Raw genomic sequence first — 17,816 nt, 5'->3', positions numbered from 1 at the left:
CATGATACATTATTTATATTTATTTGAAATATAATGGTAAATATTAAATAAAATTGTTATATATATACATTTAAATATCCCCAAATATTAAATATCTCCAAATATCTCAAAAATATTCACGATATATATATCGTAAATATCATTGAAAATATTTTCACCAAAATTTATTTCCAAATATATATTTTTGTATTATCTCAAGCCTAGAACATCTCCCGGTAGCTGTTCGCAGATACTCGGAAATTTATATGTGAGTTTCTAAAAATTGGATAGATATTCCCAAATATCAGGATATTTTGTATTATGTTTGAGATCTTCTATAGTCATCTTACTTGAGTTACTTCATCCTCACGGCTCACAGTCACCAAGCCTAAAATGGAACATCTCCCAAAACCTCATCCTCATTCTATTGAACAAAATATAAAGACCCAACCCCACCAGCCACAGCAAAGAAATTCTGCCTGCAGCATCCACTTGTTTGCGACGTCCACTGAACAAATTATCTTTCTAGAAAATGATTGTTTGACTTGATGTTTCTACGTTTAAGAGTAATCGGACAATAACAATGCAGCTGCTACAGTTTGGACCACCAGCTGATTAGATGCTTCAATCAAAATCAATGGATTCCCAAATCAAATCAACTATCCCTACTATCTAGAAAGTTCAATTTTTCTACAAGCTGGGCTAAAGTATATATTCGAGACAAATGCGACTTAAACCTTAAGCAACACATCTAAATCGCTTTGGCAACATGTCCTGTAAGAATCTAACTAAATCATAATAATACAACTCCAAATCCGCTAAAGATTTGAGGCAGAGAACACTCGGTGCAGGGACCTTACAACAGGCTCTATTTAAATCTGCCGGATTAATTGCTCTTTTGGATACTCCTTCAAGAGAAAACAATCAGTTCAACTGAAGTGTAAATAATATGTTTATGCTCATTGAATTACTACATATGTTTAGATCACCATCGGGAATATCCTGTTTCCCAGCTCAATAGCAACTAAAAGATCTCAGAACAATAATAGATGCTGACAGATTTTATGTACTCCTAATCCTAGTAAACATTTTCAAGGGTACATCTGTGTAGACCACTCCGAAAAGATTCTACGACCCAAAAGGGTAGTCATTTCAACATTAGACTCATAAGATCCAAAAAGGGGTTGGGGGGAAGCCTCATATCTAGATAACTATATGCAATGTATACAAAACATCAAATGCCTGATGTTTAAGTAGGTGCCTCATCTGTGGAGAAGACCCAAAAAAATGTCGATAACTCTCAAAGAAAAACTGGTGCCATAACAAGAGTAATTGTTGCAAGCATCTTGATGAGAACATGAAGAGATGGTCCTGCAGTGTCCTTGAACGGGTCTCCCACACTGAAAGAAAAAAACATGTCATCTTAAAAACTCTTAAGAGCCATGCTATATCAAAGAAATCCACCAATCATCAAGTAATCAAAGACAGACCTTGCAAGCAGAGAGAGAGAGAGAGAGAGTATCACATAAAATGCTACTAAATTTATTCTAAACTAAATCAACCTGACGGTTATCCAAAAGATCATTATGATAAGACACATGTCATCCAAAAATTATTACTAAAACATGTGACAACAATGTAATAAACTCTAAATATTTTCTCCAATGTCACCGCAAAAGCTTAAAACACTAAGGAAAGAGATTGGCTCAGTATTAATCCATCAATGTGCATCAAAACCCTCATACATCAAGCACCTCTGCCTATGAGTCCCTCATTAAACCTTGACGATCAAATATGCACAAAGAAAAAAAAACAATATAGCCAAACTGACCTATAGTAGTAATATACAATTATACACAGCTATCCTCTAGATTTTATTTATTTTTCTCACGTAAAGTTGCTGTCGAACTGAGACGGCTCATTTAATAGCATAACTGTAATTTTTTTAACTGAATTGCACAAACACATATGAAAATAGATACGTTAGCTTGTACTCCATGTGGTTATGGCTTAATGCTGAACAAATGCTTGATAAATGTGTGAAATGTAAGAAATTTAATATATATATATATATATAAAAACGTTTACTTACGTGTCCCCCGTGATTGCAGCCTTATGACAATCACTTCCCTTGCCTCCTAAAGCCCCAGTCTCTATATACTTCTTTGCATTATCCCAAGCCCCACCCGCAGTATTTAGAAAGAGAGCCATGAGAATACCAGAGACAGTTGCAAACATCAGCATAGAGGCCACAACTTTGGCTCCAAGAAGAGGATGACCTGTGAAGCGCCCCAATATTTTGAAAAGCACACCTGCAAACCAAATATTATAAACATTTTTGTTAAAGGATAAAGCATCACAGTACTTTGTCATCAACATGGTTCAAACAATAAAGAGTTTATCAAAAATCCCATTTCTAAAGTCTAGCTAAAGCTAAACTATATGAGAATGAGAATGAAAATGAAAATGAAAACGGCTGATCCTAATGTATTAGCACAAAGTTTGAAGACCTGCTGGTCATAGACATGATGATTATGTTCATGAGCAAATTTTCAAGAATCCAACACTACAGAAATGCCTCCTATGGGGCTCCAAACCTAGAAAATTCTTTAAAATGACTTGACATGTATGCCTGTAAGGCTGTAATTCCCACAAAGAGAAAGGACTTACCAACCACCATAGGTGTAAAAATTGCCAAAGCACCAGGCTTTATCATCTCCCGCAGAGATGCGGATGCTACAATAGTGACACACCGCCCATAATCTGGTTTCTCTTTATAGTCCTGATTACGCATGATAAAATGATTCAATGAGTCGTCAACGAGTGAGACCAGCCTACTTCACATATAAACAGAGTTATTAAAGGACCACATACTAACCATTATACCCGGTCTCTCAATAAATTGTCTCCTGACTTCGTTAACAACTTCCTGAGCAGTGCGGCCAACTGCGGCACATGCCCATGCGCTGAATAAAAATATAAGCATAGAGCCCAACAGTCCTCCAACAAAAACTTCTGGAATTGCAATGTCAACCTGAAATTGATTTGTTCAAGGAAAATGAGATGCAATGTAAATGTCTCTAAAAATGCAATAAACTAGTTCAAAGTGGAACTAAATCAAAGCACCTGTTCAAAAGATTCTTGAGCAAATGATGCCACTTCATCCATATAAGCACTAAAAAGGAGGAAGGAAGCGAGTGCAGCAGATCCAATAGCAAATCCTTTGGTGGTAGCTTTTGTAGTGTTTCCCACTGCATCAAGAACATCTGTGATCTCCCGGACACTTTCAGGCTATAAAAGACACAAATTGATACAGTAACGTCATGCTTACTTAATAAAGACAGAACTTGAGGATGAAGATTAACAGATTCTTACTAATAGAGAATATTCAAATGAATAACAGATTTACCTGCTGACTCATTTCAACAATTCCACCAGCATTGTCAGCTATTGGGCCAAACATATCCATTGTCAGAACATAAGCAGCAGTACTCAACATTCCCATTGTCGCTACAGCTGTTCCAAATAGACCACCAGTTGGCTTTCCAGTTTCATCTACTAGACCTGAAGTGCGACCCAACCAGAAAGCAGAAACAATTGCTATGCTTATGACGAGAACTGGAAGAGCCGTTGACTCCAAACCCAAACTGATGCCAGCAATAATGTTAGTCCCATGTCCTGTAGTGCTTGCAAGTGCTAAGGTGCGAACAGGCTCATGCTTGTAATCCGTATAGTACTTGGTAATCCAGACAAAAGCATATGCTGTGATGATTCCAACCAAGCCACATAAGGCAAAGTTCAACCATGCGGTAGGTGCTTGCTCAGTATAAAGAAGCCAGCGAGTAGACTGTAAAGAAAGCAAAGGACCAATAAATGTAGCATCAGAATAAAGCTTAACATGGAGAAGAAATTGTCAATTGAACTCAGCATGAAAAAAAAGATAATCTCAAGCAAGAGGCAACACAGCACGACAGCAACTAGAATCAATCAACCTAAGTAACAGTATGTCCCTACAATCACACAAATAATTACCGCGCCAAAAGTTAGAACAGCTAAGAAAATCGTGATAGAATAGCCTTTCTGAAGAATTGCCATTGGATCCTCTATAAGAGTCTTAGCTCCAGGATTACGTGTACCCCTGATTGAGAGTATTCCAACAGAAGATATCACCAGGTCAAAAGAATGCACAACGAGCGGAAACAAGATGAAACCGGATGGATCTGCAGGGAGAAGCAAGAGATTACTATTGTGGATTGAGGAAAAGCATATAAATTTTGCCAAAGTAAACCATCAACAACATTTCTTCTTCTTTTTTTTAACAGAAAAATGGTAACTGGAAAGTAGAAAGTAGGATGAGCTATCTTACTACATCAAAACAATTAAACAAAGCGAAAGAAAAGACATAAGACATCAACACCATCCACCAATGAAAATGAAAAAAACTGAAACACCACAAATAGTATCTTCTTGAATTCCTTCAACTGAAACACCACAAATGGTATCTTCTTGAATTCCTTCAACACTAAACCCAAGGGAAAAGCACTCCCTTTTGTATAAAAAACCATCAACATGGGCTTATCCACAAAATAGCAAGCATCGCCTATATATTTTGTCATCTAACAAAGAAGGTATTAGGTGTGTGCTAGAGTAACACACGCTAACAACATCGAGAGAGAGAGAGAGAGAGACGAAAAAACAATAGCCACATTAGTAAGCTAAGTTAGATGACCTTTGAGGCGTTTGAACTAACCTACAAATAGCATGCTACTAGTGTTTAGCACGATGTTAAGACTTACTTGCTAGGTTCCAGTGTTTAACAAAAACGCAATGAGGCTATAGCCTCTAAGCTAGTTGAAAAGGAATACACCTCACACAAATGAGGCATACGCCTCAATACGTACACTTCAAGGCTTTGCAAGGGATAGGCCTTAATGAAGCCCCTTTTTCAGCACTCTTTTTTTATAATTTTTAACAAACCTATCCTTTTATAATTAGAGATCACATATAAATCCCAGTCAATAAATAAGGTATTTTTATACCACAGTTTGAAATTTCAAAATCCACAGAATTTTGAACAACCGGAATTCCAAGAGTAGGTTGAAATTTGCAAGGTTCTTAAATACTTAAATACATAAAGAGCATTAATAGGGTTTTAATCTAACCATCCATTTTCAACCGACAGTTCAGATTTAGTTCTCTCTTCATAATATGTTTATACTATAGTTCACAAGCCTTGATAACTCCATGCAGGTCTAAGTAAATTTCTTCACATGACATGATCTTGTTTTTATTCGTTTCGAATTATCTAATACTTTTTCTATAATATTTTCAGCATTTTTTTTTTTAGATTGAGGTCTTCTTCCCCGAGGCTTAAAGGCATCTCTTAAAGCATTGCTAGGTTCCCTCAAATAACACAATAGTATCCTCCCACCTACAAAATCTTGAAAAAAGAAATGCAATTCCCCTTGAGTAATCATACATAACTTCCCTAGTTTCCTCCGGGATCATATGTGTAGCCTTCTCCTTATTCTCAAGTATCCTCGGGTTTTGTTCATTCCAAAGCACTCCCAAGAAACATATTCATCGCGGCATTTGTAATATCTAATCAACTGATCTATGCGTCTCACACATCTTTAACAGAAAAACACAAGGCCACAGTGAAGGTACGACAAATATGCAATGAATGAGGCGTATTAATTTAAAAAATTCAATATTAAACGACAACTGACTTTATACTGTCTCAAATGGTATCCGTCACTCTGAAGTAACTAACTCATACCATGCACCCAAATGCCCTTCCCCTAAATAACTTTGTGTCCCTATTTTCCGAGATTGAGATAACGTCAATTCTATTATAAAATGAGTCATCCAGATCTTAATACAGAAAAATCTCTAAATCCTTCTACTCAACTAAATGGAATCACTTTAAGAAGAAAAACAATAGCACTTCAGAATGCATGAATGTACATAGCTTTATCTAAAGAAAGCATGTTGTATCACCCACTTTTATTTTGTATGAGTTAAGATGTTTAGTCCCACATGGGATATGTTAAGCCTTGCATAAAAATATATAAGTTCATGGGCCAATCAACTCATCACCAATTGGTTTTGAGTTGGATGCCCACATTTAACAGTTTGCATGTGTGTGTGCACATGTCGTTTTTGGGTTTTACACATCAAACATAAGAAATGAGTAGCACTTGCCTTCAATTTTGCAGCGACGAGCCATTGTTCCCCCAAGAATCATGGCACTGATAATTTCCGCGGCAATACTTTCAAAGAGATCGGCACCTCTAGCTGCACAATCCCCCACATTGTCTCCAACCTTGCAAATAACAATAGAATAATTTGTTATAACATCAGTATCAAATCTAGAACCGTCCATAGTTTATATATTTCCAAATCAAATCTAAAAAGGATGAGATATCCTATAGTACAAGCTACAAATGACATATATGAGATAGATGGTAGCCCTCTGACAAGCAATTGCTTCTTTTTTTTATCGGTAAAGTGAAAGATTTTTCGTAGAACAGAAAAAGAAACTGGTCGAGAAAACCTACGAGCACAACAAAAGAAAGAAAAATGGAGAAAACATCCTCAAAAGCTACAATTTACCAAAATAGTAGCTACTCAAAAAATAGTTGCGTCTTAATCAAGAGACTATTATGTATTATATCCTTGTGTATAATATGACCATCCGTATGCAATATTAATATTTGTGGATAGCACACAACTTCAGAACGTAATCAGCAGACTTAGAAAGTTTGCTACCTTTGGGCTGCTCATTGCAACTTTTTAAGGGTGTGGATTCCATTTTTATTAGAACAGAAAAAGAAATTGGTCGAGAAAACCTACGAGCACAACAAAAGAAAGAAAAATGGAGAAAACATCCTCAAAAGCTACAATTTACCAAAATAGTAGCTACTCAAAAAATAGTAGTTGCGTCCTAATCAAGGGACTATTATGTATTATCCTTGTGCATAATATGACCTTCTGTATGCAATATTAAAATTTGTGGATAGCACACAACTTCAAAACGTAATCAACAGACTTGGAAAGTTTGCTACCCTTGGGCTGCTCATTGCAACTTTTTAAGGGTGTGGATTCCGTTTTGTAAGACTTGGATCCTAAACATTTATTCTTTTTTAAAGACGCAGCTTTTGTGTTAAGGTGCTATTTCTATTTCTCCTAAGCTTGGTTGGGGCATCCTACTACCAATCATTTCTTCTCCTTTCAATTACAGAACCAGTCTCTCACTCTAAATCTCTTCTTCAATTTTTCAAATTTCAGATATAAATTTTGAAGAACGAAAAATGCAATATAAACATATACCTTCTAGAAATTTCAGATAGGACCGCAATATCAAACAGCGAAAACCTTAAAAATAGCAGCAAGTCTAGCTCAAGTAGATGACAACATTGTCATGCACACAAAACCAAGCCCAAGAAAGATTCTTAGATAAAGAAACACCAACAAAAAAAAGGAAAAATTCAGTACCAAATCTGCAATAACTGCAGGATTTCGAGGATCATCTTCTGGTATTCCCTGCTCTATTTTTCCGACAAGATCAGCTCCAACATCAGCTGCTTTAGTGTATATTCCACCACCCAACTGGGCAAAAAGAGCAACAAATGAAGCTCCAAAACCATACCCCACTAATAGAAGAGGCACTACAAGATAGAGAACAGAAAAGACAGGTCGTCAAAGAATTGTACAATGATTTTTTTCTACCTATCAAAAAGGAACTCAATAATATGCTCTAGATTAGCGCAAATGATTAGGAGAACGGTACTTTGGGAAGTGTAAACAACGGCATTAACAAGCAAAGAATATTTAACCTCCAAATGTTGAGAATTGAAATTATAATTATAACATATTAAAAGATTAAGTGGTGAGAATTTTCACAAACAATTGAAAAGACTACTGTACAGCGGTGTCAAACTGCCTGGGTTAGTCCATATGTTGGACCACAGTAGGGATACTAGGCCGCCTCCCGGCGAAACAATAACAGCATACAAATGGATATAGTTTTTTTCTTTTCCCATGGTGATTTCCAATCCAGAATTTTCACCTCATGAGTGGGCCTCAAGGGTCGCCTATATAGTATATACCTATCAGACCTATCAGTTTTGTATCAATTATAGTTACGGTGCACCACTCCATGTAAAGTATATCGCTTGTGCAATCATAGTTGTGTGTTTGCACTTTAACTAAAACCTCACCATAGACTACGTAAGCATTCTACTCACACTTACATATTTTCATACTGCATTTTAATATTGTTAGCTCTTCGGAGAGGAGCTGGAGCTACGCAATTGCATGGTAAAAAAATTTTAATTTAATATGTAAGCCTACAATTTCCCTATCTAGAATCGGTAAAGGCAAGTAGCTCAGAAATTTATTAATGTGCAACATACAATAATTACAATGACCCTAACAAATTATAGATCCTCTATAACACCTGGTAACGCATATCACTATACCAGCATATGTCGACAAGTAATATGAGCCATGAACTAAAGTTGTTTCGGTCTATGTCGAGAATATGATCATATTCTTAACACTAGTCATAAGTGAATACTGAATAACTAATATGAGCAAATAAATAATTACATCATATGTAAAGTCTCAAGACAAATTCAATCAATAATTATGAGAAATTCAACACTCACAATCAGTAACCTTCATTGAACCTGGCGAGGAGTCTACCCCCAAGAGAACATAAAATGTGGAATAAAGGATAGCCACTCCCATTACAGCCATGCCAACAACAACCAATGCAGAGAAACCACCAGCACGAACAGCTATCTGTAGTTAATATATGCCAATAAGATAAAATAAAAGTTCGCAATTGACTTTATTTAGAGCTCAACCAAGTAGACAGAAACCTGCAAAGCCTCTCTTGAAGAACGTCTTGCTGCACTGGATACACGAACATTTGCACGTACTGACACCCACATGCCAACATAGCCAGCAACACCAGAGCATACAGCCCCTAGAAGAAAAGAAGCCACTGTAATATACGCAGATGACAACCTGGAAGAACACGGAACATGTGTTAATGGGGAAAAAACGTCAAGTAATAGTGAAAACAAAAGGAGGAAAATAAAAAATAAAAACTAAATATAGATCACAACGAATAGGTTAATAAAACTTTACCTCCCAAAACCAGAAGATTCTTGTTGAGGAGTAAGACTGCGAAACAAATAGATGACAAAAATCACCAGTGCTAGCAATAGTGCCATCTTCGAAATAGTCCCGTATTGGGTTCGGAAGAAGCCTTCTGCCCCATCACGTATGGCTTCTGAAATCTAGAAAGTGAATAACAACCTCAGACAAGTTCCAAATATCCTTTCTTTCCTTCCTTTTTTTTTCCTCTTTTTCTTTTCTTTTCTTTCTTTCTTTTTTTTTTCTCCCTTTTTAAGATAAAATAGAACCTGCAATTTTTTACATGCTAGTATGCTACTACTGCTGGTTGTTAATTGTATCCATTTTCAATTTATTAGACCTTATTACTGCTTGCCAATTTTAGATCATAAACTAAGAGAACTAAAGTAAGGACTTGAAAAACATGTTTTAATTCGAAATGAAAGCTAAAGTTGAGGGGAACAATTGCAGAACTAATCAGAAAAACGTTTGTTCTAAATGTCTACATCCATGCAGCCATAAATTTTTGAAACTCAAAAGTTACCAAGCATTGATATAAAAATGTCTTCTTATTTAGCAAGTTATCCAGCCCCAAATGTCTTCTTATTTAGGACTTTTTCCATTAACTATGGAATCTCAGGCATGAAATTCGACATTGAAATGCTCGGACTAACAACACAATTGTCAATTAAAATCTCAAACATCAAAATTCTACTATGGGTTCTAGGTGAAAGTCGGAATTGGGCGAATTGGACATGCACTATAAGATTCCAAGTTGAGCATAGCCTTTTCGCCTTCACCTTTCCGTTAGGTACACAAGTACTACCAAACAAATGACGTGAAACACCTCTAAGCTAGAAGCAAAAAGTCCCCTTCTTTTCTAATGGTTCAATTTCTATCTTAAACCCCTAAACTCCTAAAACCCCTTCCTAGGTGATGGTAGCAACCAATCCCAAGACCTGTAGCCTAATCCCCAAGGCTTGACCGTGGGCCACTAGACACCTCTCAAGACAACAAAGAATCTTCATTCCCTGTTTTCCCTTCAAAAGACTATTTACTCGATAATATTTTTGACAAGCCCAGCTAGGGATTCCTGCTCCCAAAATGCAGTAATTGCTTTCAACAACCCTAGTGTAAGGACTGCTTTAAAAAATACATTTACTCGGCTCTATTTTTTCAATGTTTCAATGAGATTTTTCCAGCAAAGGACCATGTCTCTTATACCTCTGACGTCCCTAGATGCTTAAACCACGTCAATGTACTAATTGTATCATTGACTTTGTTAAGCATGTAAGTGCCTTTCCTCTGTTTCACTTTTCATTAGGACAACGACTAAATATTAACAAAAGAACTTTGAGAATGGAAAAACAACAAAACACACAAAAAGTAAACCTAATGTTCTAAAAAAGAAATTTCAAGAACACAACCAAGTATTGAAAAATCAAAGCTAACCTGAACCATTTCAGGAGGCCCCTCATCCTTTGCAAGCACCCATTTAGTAAGATAGATGGAAAGAAGGAAGCTCAGAATACAAACAGCGAATACAAACACAATGATTGGGGAAGTACTTGCTCCAATGTAAAATAAAGCTCCAAAGCACAAGAGTAAAAGGACAAACAGGACGCGAACATTAATACCCATCAGAATTCGAAAAATCTGCATTCAGCAACCGATGAAAAGAGAATGATCAGAGACAAGAATATAGCAAAGGCGTGCTTACCAAAACAGTAGTCAATGCAAAAAAGTAGACAATTTCTGCCGAATGTCATTTTCGAGGATAGCCATCTAACTAGGAAAACTCTACTGTGCCATCCACAATTTTCCCTGGATGTTCAACTTCAATGTAATTTAATTGCAAACTCGTAGATCACTTAACTAAATGGCTAAGAAGTTGTGTCTTTGGTTGCCAAAACCATATAAGCAAGTTATCTATAACCAGTTTTACAATCTTGCCGTGAATTCCACTGTTGAATCCTAAACTCTTCTCTATGTAAGTGAAGTATTTTTCTGTGTCCACTTTGTACCCAAGTTGGCTACGGACACACATATATGTTGCCAGTGTTACTGAGACTCTTCCTTGTAAACAAGTGAAAGATGGCAAAGACATGTCTCACAGAATACATGTGGATGAGTGGATCAATAGTGGACATTAGGGACAAGGCTTTTTCGTTATTGTTGTATAATAGTCGCCTAAAGATACTAGACTCTTAATTCTCATAACAGTAGAGTATGATTCCATAGTTCACCATAAAGATTTCTTCAAACATCTTTCAGTACTTGGATATGCTTCTATATCCTTATTTTTACTATATAATTACAGGCACAAGGGTCCTACACTACGTAAAGTTGTGTGCTCACAGTTATTTTAGCTCGTGTCATAACAAGATGAAAGAAGGTAATTATTATATAAAAACAAGATGGTAAAAAGCAAAGAAATTATGAATACAATAAATAAATTAGTAAATAAAAGTATGGATGTTTACCAGTGGGACATATGTTTTGCTACGCATGGTAGGAAACGCCCTGGGTCTATCTTGATAAAGCCCCACGACTCCACCCTCCAAGTCGTCATCCATCGCAACAGCATGGAAAGTGTTAACCTTCCGAGTGACAGGAAAGGCAGTCTGGGGCAAATCAGCCCCTGAACCTAATCGCTGAATTTTGAATAATCTGGGATGAACCTAGGAAATTCCTTTCTCTTTTTCCTCTCTCACAAGTTTTCGTCAATATCTTCGAAAGATAAAATCACACATGAAAATACTATAATAAGTCATCATTTCACTCACTAAGCAGATCTGCCAATTAAAAAAAAAAAAACAAATGGTTAAGTAACGGAAGCTCCTCTCCCTCTTTTATTAGTGATGTATATGCAGCTAGGCAACGCCGTTTGGTGGGTTGCATACGTGCCACCTCACTAAAGGACACACTTTCTGTTTTTTTTTTTTTTTTTGAGAATTGAAATTTCGACATTTCGTTGGTTTACATTTGAGTTTGCAATACATAATTAGGAATGATATAGTTTGAGCTGGAGCAAAAAAGAAATTTTATACCATCTGGAAACAATGATGTGAGTGCAGCAACAATTTTGTATCTGAACGGTTACTGACATGTAGCACCAATTACATCACTAATAATTGCGGATCAATAATGAGGTATATTGAACCAAGGAAAACCAAGACTGAGACGAAGTCAGAATGGCAGTATCATATACAGTTAAATGAACATATTTGTGAACGATGCAGGAGAAACGATCCTCTCTCTGGAAATGTGAGTCTTCTCCAAGTCAACGGTAGATGACAAGAGCGTAAAATGGTGCACTAATAAATAACAGAAGAGTCTGGATGCACTTATAGCAGCTTCACTAGCAGTGATGTAACTTCGGCGGACTTAATGTGTAATATGGTGTGTAACTAAGAGTTGATCCTCTTTCAAATCCTTTGAGAACCTGCTTACCCACTTATCAAGAACCAACAAGACCTTTGTGGCGAGCATAGGAAATGATCAATAAAAAAAGAGATGCACACGTAATGCCCGTGAGAATAACCACCTGCTCACCACATGCCAAAGATCACCCAAGTGCACTCAATAGAAGGTTATCTGCTGAAAATCAAAGTCTTGTGCAAAATATACATACCCATTTAAACATGTAACCATGGTTATCATTCCATGTATATGGGATATTCATGCCAAATATTCCAGCTACCAGAGAATAGATGGAGAGACAGACAGTACCAGAACTTAGGAAGAGCTCTAACTGTGGTCAGGACAAAGGGAAAATAAAATGTCCATGAGAAATAGCACAAGAAACTGATGTTGTACGAAATAACCTCAAGACAAGTATAATCTTCAAAGAATGGGTGAGGCCAGTAATGCTGCGGGGTTAATGTATCTGAAAGATACATACCTGAATAAGCTGATTTCGATGATTGTCAAGCTGCAGAAATGGAAACATGAGATTTGTTCAGAGCACAAATAAACACAACAACCACCTACATATAGACTTTATAACTTTCCAGGCAATTACCTGAATATTGATGTAATCCTCTGTGTCATCAATATACTCCCGTAACTGGACACAAAATGAAGCTATGAAGTAAGAAGCAAGTGTAACAACTAGAGACTACTGAAGAAAGGTATGTACACTTGTGTAGACTTGTGATTTTACATATCCGACGAACAGTCACGCGCAAACACACACACAAAGCTTTCCAGACATGAGAATGGAATAAAATTACTTTTTTTTCTTTTCTTTTTTCGCTCGGTGATGTAGGGACATATAATTAATAATCCGCGATGCAGATAGAATGAGATATCCTATTACAAAGCAAAAGCAAGAAACAGCAACCCAGCAAACAACACAAAAGCAAACACAGCTACAATTCAAGACTACATAGATTACAACGGCCCAAACAGAGATTCCCAGCTAAACACGAATCTCTCAATAGGTGTATCTCTCCAAGTCTCCCATATCTTCGACCAAAGGTAAATCAACTCTTTCATCGAGATAATAATCTCCTGTGTTAAAATAAATTAATATACATTATTCAGGTTCCATTATCCAAGCTTAAGACTGGTGGAGATGAAACTTCAGGTATTAAATTAATGAGGAGATGACTTTAAACTTCGCGTCCAGTAAAAGGTAAACGGAAAAAACACAGCAATATCAAGTGCAACCAACACAGCATGAAAATGTTAACTACTAACTCGCACAAACAAATTACTGTAGTATGTAATACGTACTTTACGAGTAATAGACATGAATGATGGAAAGCTAACCATTGCTCAAACAGAGTAAATTTCAAGAATACTGTAGAAACAAACAACCTCGTGTAGTTCATAATATTTAATTGAGATGGTTTGCACGTTTAAACAAGATCGTTTTAAGATATACTCAAATGGCAGAACAGAAAAAAACGCTAATGACTATATATTCAGCATGTATAGAATGGTGGTGAGAATTGAATCCCCAATAGTGTTTCCTTATAAAGAACAAAGAACAGACTAATGCCCCATCAGCCCATCTTGACTTGCCGTATTTGCAACAAAAATGGGCAAAATTGGCTTATATGAACTGTCACCCCAATCCCAAATCTAGCTTACTACAGATAAATCCAAAATTATAGTCGGACATACCGTGGTCAATTTGTTCAATGTGCCATCGATTTGCATAAAGTAGGCCTGTAAAACATTCAAATCTCTGATTAGATTAGTGTCTTATTCAAGTGCTTCCTACTAGTAGCTCAGAGTTACAACCTCAAGTAACATTTCAAGCTCCTCAACATCATTCTCATCTCCACGAATTGTTGCTGCACTTGCTCTACTAGCTCTGGATATCTTTGACCCTATAGTTGGAGATGCAGGAAACCAATTGGGTGCACCAGAGCCACTCACAGGTGAAGATGAGCCAGCCAATTTTCTTGACAAGTAAAGGTCAGCCATATCATCGTCGTCATCCAAAAGTTGTTCAAGCTCATCCCTAACCTGCAAAAAGATACACTTAAATTTCATCATATTAAATTATAGGTTTGCTTTAAACCTATAATTGGATATTGTTTCATTACAATTTGTTGGCGTTTATTATTGTCGTTTTACATCACTAATCGCCCTCCTTTACACCGTACAAGAAATTGTACCTTTTGAACTCGAGCTGTCAATCTGGTCATTGCACTCTTCAGCTTACGAACCCGGTCCAAGTTGCGGCTGCTAATCTGCACTTGTGATAATCATCGTATTAATTATAATATTACGCAAAAAAAACATTAAAACAATTAAAAAAAAAATCATTCGGGTATATACAAGTTTCATCAGAGACAAAAAAGCAACAGATTAGATGACAATGAGGGGGAGCAGTGTGTTTTCTCAAAAGTGAAAACCTATGCAATGTTTATGATATGAAACCTATGGAATGTTTCTATTACAAAATACCAGTTGAAAGAATCTCAAGGTAATTTTGCTGAAGATACAATTTCAGAACCTAATCAGAGACGTCTATATAGTGATATAATGCAAAAGATTAGGGAAAAAGCTCGTGGCTAATATCCTAAGACCAAGCATCCGATCCCTATTTACAAAACAAAAGCCCAAAAAGAAAGAAAAGAAATAACAAAAAAAAGGAGGAAAAAAAAAACACAAGATAGCATCCCAGAAATAGCCACTGAACTAAAATCAGCACCATCCAGCTAACCACCCCGATACCACACTCCCCCAGCTCTCAGTCTTCCAATCCTGCTCCCGCTCCATCAACTATCGCATCCACCCTCACCCTCCCCATCATTCTCGATTTCTGCAGAGCACTCAAAACCAATTTTGCCTTCTAGTTCTTCATCCTCCGTTTCGAAAAATCCTGGGTACCTTCGGCTATGAACCCTATCATCTCCTCCTCCACCCTGTGCATCCATGTCAGATAGATGTTGTAATTATGTCAAGTAATACACCAGAGTATAAGGGTTCCTAAAGTTTATTTCTGCTATAGCGTACTATTATTAGGCAAAGGCATTAGTAAGATCTTTCAGAACTCATTCCACCAAATGAGAACAATCAGACAGAAAAGAAGTTAAAACTGACGATTCCTATGTCATAAATCTAGCAATTGTAAAATTACATTTAGCTCCAACAAATGCAGCCAAGAATAAACGTTGAGAATTGATAATCAACTGCAAAATTGCAGTTTTGACCTTTATAAGGTTCTTTTGTTTTCTCCTTTACTTGTACAATTATAATGAGCTTCCTTTTCATTTTCCTTCCTTCTGTGAATTTTATCCCACTTTTGACCAATCACATCAAACAAGATCCTTTTACCTTAGATGTAAGCTCGTCTAAAGCTGGGTAAGCGGCAGTTTCCAGCTCGGTCGTGCGTGCATCCAGGAAACTGCATATGGCTTCCAATGCCACTTCAAGGGCCCGGAACTCAAAGGGAGACTCTGAAATCATCAGGACATCATTAAGAGCACAGCTGAGAATACAACCAGAGTTGACTATTAACTTTACAAAAATGAGGAGAAGCAGAAATTTCATTTTAACAAAATTCAATACCATCTTCTTCACCCGCGTCCATGTCATTTTGCACATTTAGGCCCTCTTTCAGGTCTCCTTGGCCAGGTGGCAATCGCCTGCGGAGTTCCTCGACTATGGGGATGACATTGTCATCTAGAGGGTCCCGCAGTAATACCTGTCCCCAAAAAAGTATTGAGGCTGCATACGTGAAAAAATCGTGGGTTTGGATAAACTATTTTGGTATTTATTTTATTTTTCCTCCGTATTTCTCAAACATAACAGTGCTAATTAAATTGTAATATAGAACTCACCTCTTCTGCAGTAATAATCGCTTTAATATGCTGCAAAACCAAAACACAAAAAAACAGAATAAAGCAGCGAGAAAGAAAGAAAAAAGAAGAAGAAAAAAAAGCTAACCTCTAGATTAAGAACAATGGCTTTTTCACGACCTAAAATAGTAGAAGGATAAGACAAAAGAGGATCGAGAATCCTTAAATCTCTAGCATGAATTTGAACACGATGCATAATAGCATATTTATCAACATCTAATATTGTCCCTTCACCACTACAATCTAACAATATCCAACTCCGAGATATCACTGTTTTCTTTGCAGCAGGATCTGCTGGAACAATATACCCTTCTCTCCCCGTCATCTCGATAAACCATTCGTAATAAATCAATCAAACCATAATAATAATATAAAAGGGAGGTGTGCTTCCTAATTTGGCGGGTCAGTGAGTTCGGTGTACCCGGGTCATATTGGGCTGACGACACCATAGGCACTTGCTAATTGTAATAATTAATAAGCAAGTCAAACAACAGATCAGAAAGAGAAAGGCTCTCCCAGTATAGTTGACTTAATGACCCGCCACCTAATATTTTGTATTTCGACTTTGGACTACATTTTAAGATTCTTTTAGCTATAATAGAATGCCAAACTGAGGAAGAAACACTTGCCTGTGTCCCAAGTCCCAACTAAATTTGACAAGTCCAATGGTGTCTCACCAAATATGAGGAAAATTGAGATCTAATGGTGCGTAAAAACACTATCCCGTCAATGCTATCGCTATTATTTTACCTATCTATACCGCCAATTTTAGCGAGATAGTGTATGGTGCCTATGAATGCAGTAGAAAATAAAACATTTCACACACGCCAATATCAAAAGCAGCTAAAAAATGTGTTGACCAAATTTGATTTTAAATAATTACGTTTGTCCAATTACCTTTTTATCTACAATCTTTTATATAGAGAGAGTTGGGAAAAAAGCCAAAAGAGGCAGAAGATTTAATGCTAAAACTCCACACGCATTTGTAAGTGGTGGCCAGCAAAACAAAATTTGTTTTTCACACCCGCTATTACCAATGGCGCCTAGGATGGATTATTGTTTCAAATTACGCCAAAAACCATTGGGTCCATCTACTATCACCTCTCTCTATATTAAAGCAAAGTACATCTTATGTAGACAGTCTCTATTCTAGGTGGCACTCTCTCAAAAGAGAGTGAAGCCACATGGATGTCGGTTTTTTCGTGGAAAAAACTCAATTACGTTCATGCCTTCAGTTTCCTAATTCAACTCAAACACTTAGTAAGTCACCAAACAAAAAAAATAATAAAAAACTCAATTATGTTTCTGCCTTCAGTTTCCTAATTCAATTCCAACACTTAATAAGTCACCAAAAAAAAAACTCAAACA

General features: G+C 36.7%; 2 protein-coding genes across 2 annotated transcripts; both read right to left on the bottom strand.

Moving 5' to 3' along the window:
• Positions 1–907: 907 nt before the first annotated feature.
• VP2 (vacuolar H+-pyrophosphatase 2) lies at positions 908–11,956 on the bottom strand. Its single transcript, XM_086601685.1, has 14 exons — positions 11,610–11,956; positions 10,579–10,782; positions 9,139–9,290; positions 8,868–9,015; positions 8,652–8,787; positions 7,477–7,649; positions 6,184–6,304; positions 4,012–4,199; positions 3,389–3,826; positions 3,106–3,270; positions 2,858–3,013; positions 2,650–2,761; positions 2,072–2,291; positions 908–1,379 (listed from the first exon to the last, which is right to left on the bottom strand). The coding sequence occupies exons 1-14, from the start codon at positions 11,700–11,702 to the stop codon at positions 1,280–1,282; spliced, it is 2,406 nt and encodes an 801-aa protein (XP_086457811.1). The 5' UTR covers positions 11,703–11,956; the 3' UTR covers positions 908–1,279.
• A 196-nt stretch (positions 11,957–12,152) lies between these two features.
• MGT9 (magnesium transporter 9) lies at positions 12,153–17,059 on the bottom strand. The gene is made up of 11 exons (XM_086601689.1): positions 16,537–17,059; positions 16,431–16,460; positions 16,159–16,294; positions 15,925–16,046; positions 14,760–14,834; positions 14,380–14,607; positions 14,260–14,304; positions 13,151–13,195; positions 13,031–13,060; positions 12,761–12,880; positions 12,153–12,673 (listed from the first exon to the last, which is right to left on the bottom strand). Exons 1-11 carry the CDS (start codon positions 16,771–16,773, stop codon positions 12,587–12,589), a joined length of 1,155 nt encoding a protein of 384 aa, XP_086457815.1. The 5' UTR covers positions 16,774–17,059; the 3' UTR covers positions 12,153–12,586.
• Positions 17,060–17,816: the final 757 nt, after the last annotated feature.

Source organism: Coptis chinensis, chromosome 3 (genome assembly GCF_015680905.1).
Source record: "Coptis chinensis isolate HL-2020 chromosome 3, ASM1568090v1, whole genome shotgun sequence".
Classification (NCBI taxonomy): domain Eukaryota; kingdom Viridiplantae; phylum Streptophyta; class Magnoliopsida; order Ranunculales; family Ranunculaceae; genus Coptis; species Coptis chinensis.
The sequence above is the reverse complement of the archived record's forward strand: the minus strand, read 5'-3'. Positions and strand labels throughout refer to the sequence as shown.